This window comes from Pseudorasbora parva, chromosome 1 (genome assembly GCF_024679245.1).
Source record: "Pseudorasbora parva isolate DD20220531a chromosome 1, ASM2467924v1, whole genome shotgun sequence".
Lineage (NCBI taxonomy): Eukaryota > Metazoa > Chordata > Actinopteri > Cypriniformes > Gobionidae > Pseudorasbora > Pseudorasbora parva.
In genome coordinates, this window is record NC_090172.1 from 62,479,003 (window position 1) to 62,495,275 (window position 16,273).

Genomic DNA, 16,273 nt, shown 5'->3' on the forward strand with positions numbered 1-16,273 from the left:
ACAAACACAAATCCTCACCGGTGACCCACAGTGGCTGTGTGCTGCTGGTGTGTGTGTGATAGGCTGGTCGTCCTCTCTCTGCTCTGCACGTATAAACTCCTGTGTGCTGTAGAGACGCAGGACTGAGAGTGTAAGATCCTCCAGCTCCTCTGCTGCTGTCTGACAGATGATCATGATCTCTGAACCAGCTAAACGCCCAGCCTGTAGAGGAGCCTGAAACAGGAGCCTCACAGATCAGAGTCGCTGATTCTCCTTCAGTCAGCCACGGCTGTGGAGACACTCGCACGACTGCCTGAGCTTTAGCTGAACAAAACATCATGAGTTAAAGAGCCGTAGAGAAACTGATGGAGAAGCGGATCACAACAAACACAAACTCACCTGATACAGTCAGTGTAACAGCATTACTGCGCTGAGAGCGTTGAGTCTTCATCAGTCCTGTACAGGTGTATTTACCGCTGTGAAAGTCTTTAACTCTGCTGATGATCAACTCTTGTGTTGAGGTTCGGCTGACAGAGTTTTTATACCAGCTGTTGTTTTCCTCTATTTCCCATTTGTATGTCCACTCAGTGTCTCCTCCGCCCCTTACATCACATCTGAGAGTGACTGTTTCTCCTCTAAACACTCGTTCATCAGGTCGTACCGTCACCACAGCTTTAGGACTCTCTGTACAAACACAGATTATTGCATTTATAGTTTTAGACGTTGTGTAGATATGGTCTCTGATCTGGATATGTTGCATCACACACACATTCTCTCTCACCTGTAGCATTTACCCACAGTGCATCACTGTATTGTGTGTAATAGACTGGTTTTCCTCTTCCAGCTCTACACCAGTACTGGCCTCCATCAGACACTGAATCAATCTTCAGGCTGTAGGGGTTTGTTTCTGTCTTCTCTGTCTCAGGGTTCAGTGTGTGTTTGTACCAGTAAAAGTCCCAGCGTCCAGTGGACGGATCCATGCCACAGGTCAAATTCACTGTGTTTCCTGTCAGGGCAGCTCCTGCAGGATCTGATGTGAGTTCGGGCTTCAGCTTTATATCTGCAGGAGAACAAGAACAGATTCAGATCCTCAAGAGTCAGAGTTCAGCTGCGGCACACACATCACTGAGTATTTGTCTGCAACAGGTCATACAGAAGAGAATAAGTGATGAAATATGGATTTTACATGATCATAAAAATATCTGAATATGAACTACATAAAATGCTGGTAATTATGACACAGATATGTGATATATGAAAACAAATATTTATACAATATTAATACAATATTTACACAAATTAAAAGAGTAAAAAAAGAGAACTGCATTATATTTGCAATGTAATGAGGTAATGTGAAAGTTGGAATTATTATTATTATTATTATTGTTTAATAATGTGACCTGTCTTTTTATGATGTCAATGATGTTCAACTCACCCGCCACAGAGAGAGAAACATCAGATCTTGATTGTGATGAGTTTGGTCTTCCATCTCTCTGTCCTCTACACCAGTACTGACCCTGATCAGACTCAGCAGCTCCTCTGATACTGAGAGTGTCTCTGTCTACAGTGTAACGCTCAGACGTCTGTAACTTTACGCTGTCTTTATACCACTCATATCTCCAGTCACTGTGATCAGACTCTATCACACACTTCAGATGGACTGTCTCTCCAGTGAACACAGAGCTGGCTGGTGTCACACTAACTGTAGATGTGGGTAAATCTATGAATAAAGAAGATCAAGCTCTTTCAGTAAAAAATGTTGAAAATGTGCGTCACACACGAATCCTCTCACGGAGGAGCTCGGAAGCATAAAGGGAGGAGCGATGACAGAGAAGGACAAGAGTAGCCTGACAAGCCAGACACACATCAAGATGTTTGGTCTGGAAACTCACCATTGACAGCTCAATCCGAGGGGCGGATAAACGGTTGTCTTTCAAACTCCCTCTGCACGCGATAGGATAGCGCTACACCAACCGGAGCAACGAAGGTGAAGCAGAGCTTGTTGATAGATTAAACATTCACCGTATCCGGTCGGCTAAACTCCGAACACATCTTCCCTTTTTAAGAATGACTTCAGTGCCGTTCTTTGTTCTTTTCTCAGAGAAAAGCTTAACTCCAAGTCTTCCAGAGTCACGGTCAAAGCTGATTCGAAAGACCGCCGCTGTTCGCCAGTTTCTGTGTTTACAAGAAGCACGCAAGCGCAACTCGGCCGTCGTCATTATAGCCCCGCCCACCGACTCTATACACGATGTGATTGGCCCGGCAAGATTTAGGTGAATTAAAGCTCAGAAGGGTATTGAGAGTTGCTAGACGACACTCGCGGGCAGATTAAATTTGCTGCCGCTAGGGTGCATCTAGATTTCTAGGCCAGGACGAGAGAGGATGAGGCCTGAACAAAACATAAGTCCAGGCCTGTTCCTCTCTTGCGCCACTCTCATGGCTCTTTCCCGCCCTGCTTGGTCATACGGGTACTTGCTTTTGACGCGCTGTCTGGTGTAGAGACGGTGTTAATGTTCATGATTGTGATCTCTGGTCAATGATCATAATTGTTGTAAAATCCTGAGTTTATCTTGATGGAAATATAAAGAAGCCTCTTTTGGAAACTGTGTTTTACCCACACCAAAAGCACTTTAGCTCAGCTAGAACAAAGTGCCTGTAGAACAGTTCCTTTCAGGGGTGCAGAATGAATCTGTTCCCGCCCCGAGTGCAAAGGCAAACATGATTGACTGGATCAAGAGCGTGCTATGAAAGGACATGCTATGAATGGTCAGCGCAATGTGGCTGTTATCTGATTGGCTTAAGTAGACGGTGAGTCGAGTCGGCGCTGGATCATAATATCTTGACGCTGGATCAACACACATTTGTAGAAATATATTTTTTTATTTGCTAATTTCATGTGATTTATTTTAGTATATTATTATTATTATTATTATTATTATTATTATTATTATTATTATTATTATTATTATTATAATAACTTTTTAATTTTCAATTTTCAATTTTATTTGGAATAATGCAACACATATCTAACCCCATTGTAAAAAAGGAAGATAAAGTATATACTGCTGAATTCAGTAAGTAGTTTCTGAACAAAACCACCATCTCTGGACTGGATGTGATCATGTAGAGAGTTTATGATGTCAATGATGTTCAACTCACCCGTCACACAGAGAGAAACAGCAGAGCTTGATTGTGATGAGTTTGGTCTTCCATCTCTCTGTCCTCTACACCAGTACTGACCCTGATCAGACTCAACCGCTCCTCTGATAGTGAGAGTGTCTCCGTCTACAGTGTAGCGCTCAGACGTCTGTAACTTTAAACCGTATTTATACCACTCATATCTCCAGTCTTGTGTCCAGTAATAACTCCAGTCTGTCAGGCCATTTCTCAATCTCCAGTCACTGTAAGTCTCTATCTCACACTTCAGATTGACTGTCTCTCCAGTGAACACAGATCTGGCTGGTGTCACAGTCACTGTAGATGTGGGTAAATCTGAGAAGAAAGAAGATCAAACTCTTTCAGTGAACTATAGTCAGAAAACATGATCTGATCGTCTGAGTTCCTGTATTTGTGTAACAGATATTAAAGAGGAGAGATGTCGAGAGAGTGATGGTCTCTCCTCCGTCTAAACTCTCACTACAGGTTTAATATAATCGACATCAGATCATCTGAAACAATCATGAAACTAAAAGTGAATGAGTGTGTGTATGTGTGTGTTATGTATTGTTCTTTTTAACTTAATTATGTTTTATATAATAATTGCGGAAGCTTGTTGATTCAGTGTAAGTGTCTCATCTGAATAAATGATCATGAATGAGTTTATGTGGTCAATGATGTTCAACTCACCCATCACAGAGAGAGAAACATCAGATCTTGTTTGTGATGAGTTTGGTCTTCCATCTCTATGTCGTCTACACCAGTACTGACCCTGATCAGACTGAGCAGCTCCTCTGATAGTGAGAGTGTCTCTGTCTACAGTGTAACGCTCAGACGTCTGTAACTTTACTCTGTCTTTATACCACTCATATCTCCAATCTTGAGTCCCGTTATATCTCCAGTCATATGTGGTATAATAAGTCAGGTTATTTCTCCTTCTCCAGTCACTGTAAGTCTCACACTTCAGATTGACTGTCTCTCCAGTGAACACAGATCTGGCTGGTGTTACAGTCACTGTAGATGTGGGTAAATCTGAGAAGGAAGACAAACATACTGTATCTGAGAGTGCTTTCAATGAATCATGAATAAAGCATGATTGGATCATCTGAGTTCCCTTTTGAGACAGGTTCCTCGTATTACGTATGGAGAAAACTCCTTTTCTCGAGAATATGAAGCAAAACTTTATTAATAAAGGTATCCATGTAAAGCGTAGTGCCGCTGTACGGGTCGTTCCAGAAAGCCCGCCGTAAAAGGTGCTTATATTTACATACAGGAGGCTATATAAGACCCTGATTCGCCATAGGTGTCAGATTTTATCTCCTTCAGCGACACCTTCGCTGACCTCCGGAAGAAGCACCGCCGTCGAAAAGCACCAGCGGAACCTGCAATTGAGGACGACGGATTCCCTCTCCGCATTCTCTGCCGTTCCAGCTAAGCCATCCGGCGCTTGTATCCTTTTATTCTTTCTTCTTTCTAAAAGAGTGCGAGGCGTTGTTTCAAATGCCTCGCACCTCCTGCGGCTCATGCAGAGCTCCTCTCCTCGGCGGCGACCGTCACGTCATCTGTGTGGCATGCCTTGGACGGTACCACGCGCAGCTCGTGCTTTCCCGGGGCGGTTGCCCAGAGTGCGATGTGATGGCGCTGCAGACCCTTCGGGCTCGCCTCGCCACCTTCGACCAGGTCCCTCCTCCTGCCGCTGGGCCGCGCCGCAAGAAACGCCGCCACCAGAGACTGCCAGAACGGTCAGGAGACTGCACGCCGGATGACTCCCCGCGTGCCTCGCCCTCACCGGTCACCTTCACCCAGGAGGAACAGCGCCCCTCTCATGCAGCGGCCTGTTCGGTTTCCTTCGGTGGCCCGTCGCCAGAGGAAGACGAGGACAGCCTCTCCACAGCCGCTTCTGGTAGCGAGTGGTCAGTTTCTGTCTCGGAGCCCCCCGCTTCGACGCAGACCGCCACAAGCTCCAAATCCAATGTTGACGCGGAACTCATCCGCGTGCTCTCTATGGCCGTGGAAGACCTCGGACTCGAGTGGTCCCAGCCCGAAGAGCCAACGCGCAGCAGACTGGTCGAGTGGTACCTAGAAAGCCGCCGCCTCTCTTCTCCTCAGAAGCCCGCGCCTTTCTTCCCATAGGTACACAACGAGCTTACTAAATCGTGGAAGTCGCCCTACTCTTCTCACGCGAGATCTGCCTTTACCCCAGCGCTCTCTACCGTCGACGGCGCCAAGGAAAAAGTGCACGCCACAATGCATGCCGCCACACATAAGCATTACCCCCTCTATGTCACAAGCTCAAAATGGCAGCGCTACCGAGTTCCCTCTAGTAGGCGACCCTTATCCGCGCCGGCTCCAGCCACTATCGCTTCAGGCTCAGGCCTGGCAAGCCATGCCCGGTGTATCAAACCGGGTTGTGAACATAGTGAAAAGGGGCTACTCGCTACAGTTCGCTCGCAGGCCCCCGCGCTTTCGCGCCGTGGTCGAGACCTCGGTGAAAAGCAGCATCAGTCACGTGCTTCGCACCGAGATTTCGAAAACGTTTAGAGAAGGGTGCGGTGGAGCCCGTTCCCCCATCCCGAAGCGAGTCGGGCTTCTACAGCCGATACTTTCTCGTTCTGAAGAAGGACGGAGGGCTCAGGCCCATCCTAGATCTAAGGCATTTGAACAAAGCTCTAATGTCTCGCTCTTTCAAAATGCTGACGGTGAAACAGATCCTTGCGCACATTCGCCCCGGGGACTGGTTTTTCCCGATAGATCTGAAAGATGCGTACTTTCACGTTCCGGTAGCCCCCCACCACATGCCATTCTTGAGATTCGCCTTCGAGGGGCAGGCGTATCAGTACACGGTCCTGCCATTTGGGTTATCCCTGGTGCCCCGCACGTTTACGAAATGTATGGACGCGGCATTAGCCCCGCTCAGGCTGAAAGGGATGCGGGTGCTCAACTACCTCGACGGCTGGCTAGTGATAGCCCAGTCTCGAGCACAACTACTAACACACAGATCCTGGCTCCTCAACCACTTAGACTGTTTGGGTCTCAGGGGTTTCAGGGGAAAAAATGTTTCAGGGGAACACGAGTCCCGGTTTTGAATGAAGCCGCCATGTTCTGGACGGATAGTCGTGGTGTCGTTAGCCGCACGTTCATGAGTCTCGAGTCTAAAATTATGCCCAGAAAAGATATCTTTTGTCCCCCACTCAAAAGATATCTTTTCTGGGCATAATTTTAGACTCGAGACTCATGAACGTGCGGCTAACGACTATCCGTTCAGAACATGGTAGCTTCATTCAAAGCCGGGACTCGTGTTCCCTTGAAACATTTTCAGAGGATGCTCGGCCTTATGGCCTCAGCACCGTCAGTGCTCAGGCTGGGACTGTTACACATGCGTCCCCTCCAGCGTTGGCTACACGCCCGTGTCCCTCCTTACGCATGGAAATGGGGCCGTCTTCCCGTCAAAGTGAACCACAGCGGTGTCAAAGCTTTGGCTCCTTGGACGGGGACAGAGTGGTATCGGAGGGGCGTGCTTATGGGCACGGTTACGAAGTTGAAAGTGGTCTCGACAGATGCCTCCACTCGAGGGTGGGGAGCCCTACACGAGGGCAAGCCGATCTCTGGCCTGTGGACAGAAACAAAGAAACGGCTGCACATAAACTGTCTAGAGATGAAAGCGGTCACCTTATCGCTGAGAGCTTTCCTTCCGCATATAAAGAACCACCACGTCTTAGTCTGTACAGACAACATGTCGGTGGTAGCGTATATAAAACGCCTGGGCGGCCTGAGATCACATTCTCTTCACCGCATGGCGAAGCATCTCCTTTTATGGGCAGAGCACAACCTGAGCTCCCTGAGGGCGGCTCACGTGCCAGGTATTCTGAATCTGGGTCCGGATATGTTATCCAGGGGACCCATTCCCCCAGGGGAATGGTCTCTTCACCCACAAACGGTTATCTTAATTTGGAACACCTTCGGCAGAGCGAAGGTGGATCTCTTCGCCTCAGAAGACAACACTCCCTGTCCAATATTTTTCTCCAAACGCAGGGACGCCCTGGCCCATGTCTGGCCCAGTCTCCCGCTATATGCTTTCCCCCCGATCGCAATGCTACCGCAAACCATCAAGTAAATCAGGGAGACAGCATCCACGGTGCTTTTGATAGCCATGCTCTGGAGGAACCAAACGTGGTTCTCCGATCTGATCCAGCTGTCAGACACAGCCCCATGGCCCATTCCACTGAGGAAAGACCTCCTCACACAGGCGAAGGGGAAGATCTGGCATCCCAGTCCCTAACTATGGGCCATCCACATATGGCCCATCAACTGGTATCGGGAAACCTCTCTGACAGAGTTATGAACACTATTGCGGAAGCTAGAGCCCCCGCGACCAGGCGGCTCTATACTCTGAAGTGGTCGGTGTTATCTAACTGGTGTGCCGTACGAAATATCGACGCACGCTCATGCGAAACAGCAGAAGTGCACGCTTTTCTCCAAGAGCTACTGGACGCGGGTCGTTCCCCCTCCGCGCTCAAAGTTTATGTCGCCGCCATAGCAGCTAACCACGCTCAGATCGCGGGACATTCACTAGGGAAAAGTGAGCTCATTGTACGTTTTCTTAAAGGGGCTAGGAGATTGTCACGAAGCAAAGACTCTCACACTGGATAGTGGACGCGATCTCGCTGGCATATGAGTCTAAAAACCTGACTTGCCCTATAGGCGTTAAAGCCCACTCCACTAGAGGCATGGCCTCATCTTGGGCTTGGTCTTGTGGCATTTCTTTGGAAGATATCTGTGTGGCGGCAGGCTGGGCCTCTCCGTCCACTTTTATCAGATTCTACAAATTGGAGGTTCCAGCTCTACAAGCAGGGCTTCTCTCCATCTAGGCTCTATCTTGACCCTGGCAAACAGATTGCCTTACGTTTTGGCCTGTACTCATTAGTCCTTAAGCATCATTCATTCATCATAAGATCCGACTATGTCCGATCAGCTGTTCAAACGATCCGACTCTTCCGGTTCTTCATTCATAAGCCGCCTCTGACGGTCTCTCGGGGGTTTACTGACATGTGCTTTGGGTATATTGGGTCAGTCAGCACACACGGCACTTTACATTGTGTTCCCCATACATAATACGAGGAACCTCTCTCGAAAGGGAACGTCCTCGGTTACTTTCATAACCTCGGTTCCCTGAGAGAGAGGAACGAGTATTACGTTCCGTGCCGTGTTTATGCTTCTCAGGTATCGCTTCAGTCGATCTTAAAACCTGACACCTATGGCGAATCAGGGTCTTATATAGCCTCCTGTATTCAAATATAAGCACCTTTTATGGCGGGCTTTCTGGAATGCCCTCCATTGGTTTGTTCCTCTCAGCCGCCTCACCATATGTTCCTGCAGTTGCCGCGGCCCGGCCAATCAGAGCACTCCTTGTACTGGGCTATGGCCGTACAGCGGCACTACGCTTTACATGGATACCTTTATTAATAAAGTTTTGCTTCATATTCTCGAGAAAAGGAGTTTTCCCCATACGTAATACTCGTTCCTCTCTCTCAGGGAACCGAGGTTATGAAAGTAACCGAGTACGTTCCTATTTGTGTAAAGATCAATTGTCACTACACCGACGGAGACCAAAGTGGAAAATCAGCAGATTACAATATGTCACTTCTCAGATATACAATGAACACTGAACATTTTAAGTTGGTTAAAACAAAGACCAACCATGGCAACAGACAGCGACATGGGTAACGCAATGATCCGAAAAAGTGTCTGTTGCTGTTATTTTGCTGTTATCACGAATAATCGATTGCCCAGCACTACTCTTATCTCATCATTTGTTCAATATCGCTTCATCACGGTACCTGTTAGTGGGTGAGATATATTAGGCAGCAAGTGAACATATTGTCCTCAGAGTTTATGTGTTAGAAGGAAAAATGGGCAAGCGTAAGGATTTGAGCGAATTTGACAAGGGCCAAATTGTGACGGCTAGATGACATGGTCAGAGCATGTCCAAAACTGCAGCTCTTGTGGGCTGTTCCCGATCTGCAGTGGTCAGTGTCTATCAAAAGTGCTCCAAGGAAGGAACAGTGGAGAACCGGCCACAGGGTCATGGGCGGCCAAGGCTCATTGATGCACGTGGGGAGCGAAGGCTGGCCCGTGTGGTCCAATCAAACAGACGAGCTACTGGAGCTCAATTGTAGCTCTACTGTAGCTCTACTCAAATTGGTTCTGATAGAAAGGTGTCATTATACACAGAGCATTGCAGTTTGTTGAATACGTGCTGCACAGCTGCAGACCAGTCAGGGTGCCCATGCTGACCACTGACCCCGCCGAAAGCACCAACAGTGGCACGAGAGCATCAGTACTGGACCACGGAGCAATGGAAGAAGGTGGCCTGGTCTGAGGAATCACATTTTCTTTTACATCACGTGGATGGCCGGGTGTGTGTGCATCACTTACCTGGGGAGCACCAGGATGCACTATGGGAAGAAGGCAAGCCGGCACCATGTGGACGTTACTTTGACATGTGGTGGTACATGCAAAGTAACATCCACATGGAGCCGGCTTCCTTTTTCAGCAGGATAATGCACCCTGCCTGGTTCAGGAATGGTTTGAGGAGCACTACAACGAGTTTGAGGTGTCAATCGAGCATCTGTGGGATTGGCTGAAAAAACAAGTCTGATCCATGCCTCCTAACTTACAGGACTTAAAGGATCTGATGCTAAAATATTGGTGCCAGATACCACAGCACACCTTCAGGCGTCTAGTGGAGTCCATGCCTCAACAGGTCAGGGATGTTTTGGCAGCAAAAGGGGGACCAACACAATATTAGGTCATAATGTTATGCCTGATTGGTGTATAGTCACAATACACTGAAGTTTTATTTTTTAACAGAAATACTATCTGATGTGCTGTGATCGCAGGCTGATGTAGACTAAAATAATCTCATCACTTCAGTATTTTTGTCTATATGTCTCTCTGACCTGGAATACAGAAGACAAGTCATATGGACTTCATAATATCATAATAAAACTATTAAAACATGATAAAACTATTCATAACAATTTATCATAACAGCGAACAGCACATTATCGGGAAAAAAAAATCCTTATTTGTGTAGAATAAATAAGATGACAAGATAATTTGACCAAAGCAAAGCTACATTTGTGCAAAGATCGACTAAAGGCAGACAGACATAGAAAGACAATTAAAGAAATACTGTAAAACGTATGAGTAATGAATGTCATTAAAGTGTAAGGGGCCATTCTCACATGACATGTTATTGCTTTCAATCTGTTATTCTTCACTGACTTAGGGCTGTGTTCACAAGTCTCTTTATCAGTACAATTGGTTCCATGACCACTGTGCTAAAGATGTCATGTCAATTTAAAAAGGACTTTCACTTTATAATGTGTTTTGAGATCCCTGTGTTCAGTTTCATTGCTTTGTCTAACATAACATATCCTGTGTGAACGGCCCCATATAAAGGAGACTTTATCTCACATGTCTGACTGGTTGTCTTACCAGTGAATGAAGGAGTTGTTGGTGTCATGTTCACTGAAGATATGATTAAATCTGTAAAGAAAAGAAGACGGCATGACATTATCTTTCACTGAACTAGTCAGAAAACAGATTCAGATTGTTTTATTTTATGCCATGACAGCATCTAAGGCTATTTTCATGGCAAAAAATAAATAAAAAATACATCACTACAAATATCATATAAATACAATAAAACCAAGCAAACAATCACAATAAGTCATATTAAGATGGGAATCTTACAAAACATGCAGTTTGGTCGTCACCTTTAAGCAAAAAAGCATGAGTCAAACTTGTATGACCTATACGACATCTGGTGAAGACCACTTAATCAGATCTAGTTTTAAAGCTACACTGTGTAACTTTTTTAGTTAATTCTTAGCTAAAATCACGTAGTTCTTTCAAAAATATATGTGCTCATTAATGTATATTTACTTCTTTCAAGTAATAAAGTATTCTCGTAAGTTTATAATATGCCATTGAAAACACACGGGTGAGGGGTTCGAATGCCGGTCGCCATGTTGCCCCTCCATCTTGAAAGTACATTAGCCAAAGAGGGACATACCCGTAAATTCAAGCTTCGCCTTTCGCGTTTTAACACTCGATGGCACCGTGTCGAATGTGAAGAGGGGGATTGCCATGTTAATCTTGTACTAAATCGGCCACCGTAGGAGTTAAAACAAAATCAGAATTGAGAGGAACAGAAACTATTATTCACTGGATGGGGGGAAATATCACACAGTGTAGCTTTATAATTTATTAAAAGTCTAGTCAGAATACATGATCTGATCGTCTAAGTTCCTGTATTTGTGTAATGGTATATCTGACCATTGCCTGTTTGACTATGACTTGGATTCTGATTTTATTTTAATTTGTGTCCGGCACAAGACTTTGTAAATACTGTACGTCTGTAAATACCAAATAAAGTGATGTAGGGGGGTTGTTGCCGGTTTATCTGTATCTCTTTTTCATCTTGTTTATGGTGATTGGAGTTCGGAAAGTTACATTTTATTTTTGTTTTCTTTACTAATAAGATAATTTGTATTGTTATTTTACCCTTGTCTACCCCTGATGCTAAAAACCTTATTGTGAATAAAGCTCTCTGGTAATTTGACTGACATCCTTTTTCCTGTTTACGGCTGACCCATAGCGATCATAACAGTACTGTGAACATATTTTATGAAGTTCAGACACTAATATATATATATAAGTTTTGATAAACCTATTTCAATAACATCACTTTGTGTAGCTAAAAAATATTACAATTAAAAAGACCAACACACACACACACACACACACACACACACACACACACACACACACACACACACACACACACACACACACACACACACACACACACACACACACACACACACACACACACACACACACACACACACACACACATACAGGTCCTTCTCAAAAAATTAGGCACAAGGGCTTGACATATTTGTCTGGGACAAATAAAATGTAAAAATAACCAGAAACGCGAGAATGATTCAGATTTGTTTGTTGTTTTTATTATATTCAATGTAAACAGCAATTGATGAGTGTATCTCTGAATCTGTTGCGTTGAGGCTCGCGCTGCCTGTCTCTTTGTGAGAGACATTCGTGGAGAAATCAAAACAATTGAGCAGCGATACAAACTCAGCGGTAAAACTGAGTTTTTTGTAGTTGTTGATATTTATGATTTATGATATTGTTAAAAACACAAGTCGACTTTGCAATCGTGAATTGTGTAGCATGAATGGTCTAGCCTAGTTCAATAAACAAGTTGCCTAATTAATAATAAGTTACTAAAATTTTAGATCCAAACAACCTTTTTTTGTTCCTTTTCACCGATGATTTCACTGACGAAAATAGTTCCAGAGGAAAGCAACACTCAGCGCGGTGTTTTCATACTAAATGATTCAGCGTTTTGAATGAATCAATTGAATGATAGACTCAATGACTCGCTTATGAAGACGATCACTCGCTGCCCCCTATTGGTGGTTATGTTTAAAAGTATGATTGCATGTTTTATTTAGAACATAAATCTTATAACATAATTTATTGCAGCTGTATTTTTTTACAGTTTAAATTAACAGTAACAGCCTATAGTGTTTTTACTATTATAACTGAATTTATTAATCAAAGGTGAAAATTTTACATGAAAGATGATGCATACATTTAATAAGATTTTAAAAAATGGCCTTTATAAAATTAAATAACGCCCTGGGGATAATATGACAAATATGCAGATTTAAGTCGGCCTATGTTAAAGCTGACTGAACACTGATGAGAATATTACTACACAATCAATGTATGTATACCACCAATTTAATTAAATGAATGTTTAAGTTGATATTACAAGAAATATTGTAACTGTTACTAACTTTTAAACTTTTTTTAAACTAACTTTTAAAAAAGCACCTTACTTGTATAAAGTGTTTGCAAACCATGTTATTGCACTTTTGTGCATTTAGCAGCACTTTCGTATTCATTATTGAGTTTTGCGCATACTGTGATTAATCGCGATTAAACATTTCAATCGTTGCCCAGTACTAATATATATATATATATATATATATATATATATATATATATATATATATATATATATATATATATATATATATATATATATATATATATATATATGCTGGCAAAATAGGCTCAGTATAATGTGGCTGCCTATGCGGTAGGAAGGGGAAACTATATATATATATATATATATATATATATATATATATATATATATATATATATATATATATATATATATATATATATATATATATATATATATATATATATATATATTTTTTTTTTTTTTTAAATCAGTGCTACCTGACTGGGGAAAACAGTGAAAAAATGGCTGTTGTCTTCCTTTTTGCCAATTAAATAAAACTTCGAAACCCATAATGCACTGGGCAGGCTACTACTCAATCTGTTATTCTTGACTAGTGCTTAGGTCTGTGTTCGCAAGTCTGTAGTAAGCGCTGTGCTTAAAATGGCTTATAAATTCAAAAAGAACTTTCACTTTATAATGTGTTTTGAGATCACTGTGTTCAGTTTCATTGATTTGTCTAACTGATTTGAACACAAGAACATTTCCTGTGTGAACGGTCCCAAGGAGACTTTATCTTACATGTCAGACTGACAAATGCATTGATGAAGTTAACAACTGGATGTGCCAAAACTATCTTCAGTTAAACAAAGACAAAACTGAAATCACTACATTTGGAAACAAAGATGAAATTCTCAAGGTGAACGCATATCTTGAGGCTAAAGGCCTGATAACAAAAAAATCAAGTCAGGAATCTTGGAGTGATTTTAGAGTCAGACCTGAGTTTCAGTAGTCATGTCAAAGCAATAACTAAATCAGCATACTATCATCTGACAAATATTGCAAGAATTAGATGTTTTGTCTCCAGACAAGACTTAGAGAAACTGGTTCATGCTTTCATGGACTATTGTAATGGCCTTCTCACCGGCCTTCCCAAAAAGACCATTAGACAGCTGCAGCTCATACAGAACGCTGCTACCAGAATTGTGAGCGGAACCAGAAAATATAACCATATCACACCAGTCCTCAGGTCTTTACACTGGCTTCCAGTTACATTTAGGATCGATTTTAAAGTACTATTACTTGTTTATAAATCACTCAATGAGCTAGGACCCCAATACATCGCAGATATGCTGATTAAATACAAACCCAACAGATCACTCAGATCAGCAGGATCAAGTCAGTTAGAAATACCAAGAGTTCACTCAAAGCAAGGAGAGTCTGCCTTTAGCTATTATGCCAGCCGCAGTTGGAACCAGCTTCCTGAACAGATCAGATGTGCTCCAACAGTAGCCACATTCAAATCCAGACTCAAAACACATCTGTTTCACCTTATCTATGCATCTTTTTTTAAATTCTTTTTATAACTTTTATAAGTTATAAAAAGTTTTAATTTCATTATTTTATTATTTTTTATTCTCTTTAAAACTGTATACAACTGTTTCTATTTTTATTTTTATACATTGTATTCTTTTTCTTATGCATTTTTTTTTATCCCTATTTTAATTCCTTTCTATGTAAAGCACTTTGAATTGCCACTGTGTATGAAATGTGCTATATAAGTAAACTTGCCTTGCCTTGCCTTGCCTTGACTGGTTGTCTCTCCAATGAATGCAGAAGTTGTTGGTGTCATATTCACTGAAGTTGTGATTAAATCTGTAAAGAAAGACGGCATGACATTATCTTACAGTGAACTAGTCAGAAAACAGATTCAGATTGTTTTATTTTATGCCATGACAGCATCTAAGGCTATAAACAATTAAAAAAACTTAAAATTTTAAAAATGTATATAAATACAATAAAACCAAGCAAACATGCAAACACAACAAGTCATATTAAGATGTGAATCTTACAAAACATGCAGAGTTTGGTCTTCACCTTTAACCTATAACCTATAACCTAACATCTGGTGAAGACCACTTGATCAGATCTAGTTTTAAAGGTGTCATGAACTGCCTTTTTATGCTGTTGTCTGAGGTCAACTTATGACATTTGCATGGTTTTTAGATTCAAAAACATCCTAACTAATAAGTAATAGGTTATTTTCTACACTAGTTTTAAGGCTCTCTCCTGAATGCTGAGTTTTGGTGGGCGTGTCACTGGAGACTTGGAAGAAAACGCCCACGGCTATAATTATAGGATAAGATTTGTATATTTAATGATCTTCAACTCCCTTGTCAATTCACGGGAGGGATTGTTTTGAAAGCGGAAACCGGAATAATTCTCTGACAGGGCTTAGTCTCAAAACATATTTATCAAACAAACACAATGATTTCTCTCTCCGCAATTTATTAAAAAAATGTATTACTTGGCCGCACACACACATGAGCGCTCTTCCAATATCAAGTCAGGAGAGTGAACAACAGATGTTGCTGAATGTTATTTCACTATTACAAATTCACCAGCATGCAGTTTTGGTAGCCCGTCTGGAAAACACATAGCCCTGGGATGTTGGGCTTTGCGAGCCCCCCTGGCCCATAACATTACATGTCCAATCTGATCTGTTTCGATCGCAATTAATCTTATATTACCATGACCTTTTATGAATCAAAAGCTCAAGGGAAAGAGTTCCTGTATTTGTGTAACACAGATGTTAAAGCAGCACTAGGTAACTTTTCAACCTTCATAATATATTTTCAAGACTCTTGTGATGATACATCGACTTACAATAGGTTGAATGACACGTCTGCCATAGCCTGATGGGGTCTGTATCGTTTTTAATCGTACTTTTAAACTTCGGGTTTCGGGTAGTAACCCGAGAACAAAAAGAACTACAAAATTCGACTGCTTTACGGCATATACGTCACTTCCACCAACACACACACTTCCTTACATTCGGACATGCGAGCCCAACTTTGTTTGTCGGATAATATAGTCATGTCCGAAGCAGCAGAGACAAATTATAAAGAAAAGGTTTTGTTGGAGGAAAGCAATAAGAGGAAATGAAAAAGTGATGGGATTAAAGGCAGGACGAGGATCAACATGTGACCAGCGTTTGCTCGTCGGCGTGAGCTGAAGGAGGCGTGCCCGACCGATGCTGTCCTGCTTGTTATGGTGATTACCGACCACTCA

General features: G+C 42.7%; 1 protein-coding gene across 1 annotated transcript in view; it reads right to left on the bottom strand.

The window, feature by feature from the left end:
* Positions 1-16,273, bottom strand: part of LOC137071310 (Fc receptor-like protein 5) — a 54,632-nt gene that overhangs the window by 13,600 nt on the left and 24,759 nt on the right. The window contains exons 7-9 of the mRNA XM_067439222.1: positions 761-1,039; positions 379-663; positions 19-303 (exon numbers count right to left, since the gene is read on the bottom strand). Coding sequence (XP_067295323.1) covers positions 19-303; positions 379-663; positions 761-1,039 — 849 coding nt within the window. The remainder of the gene's footprint in view (positions 1-18; positions 304-378; positions 664-760; positions 1,040-16,273) is intronic.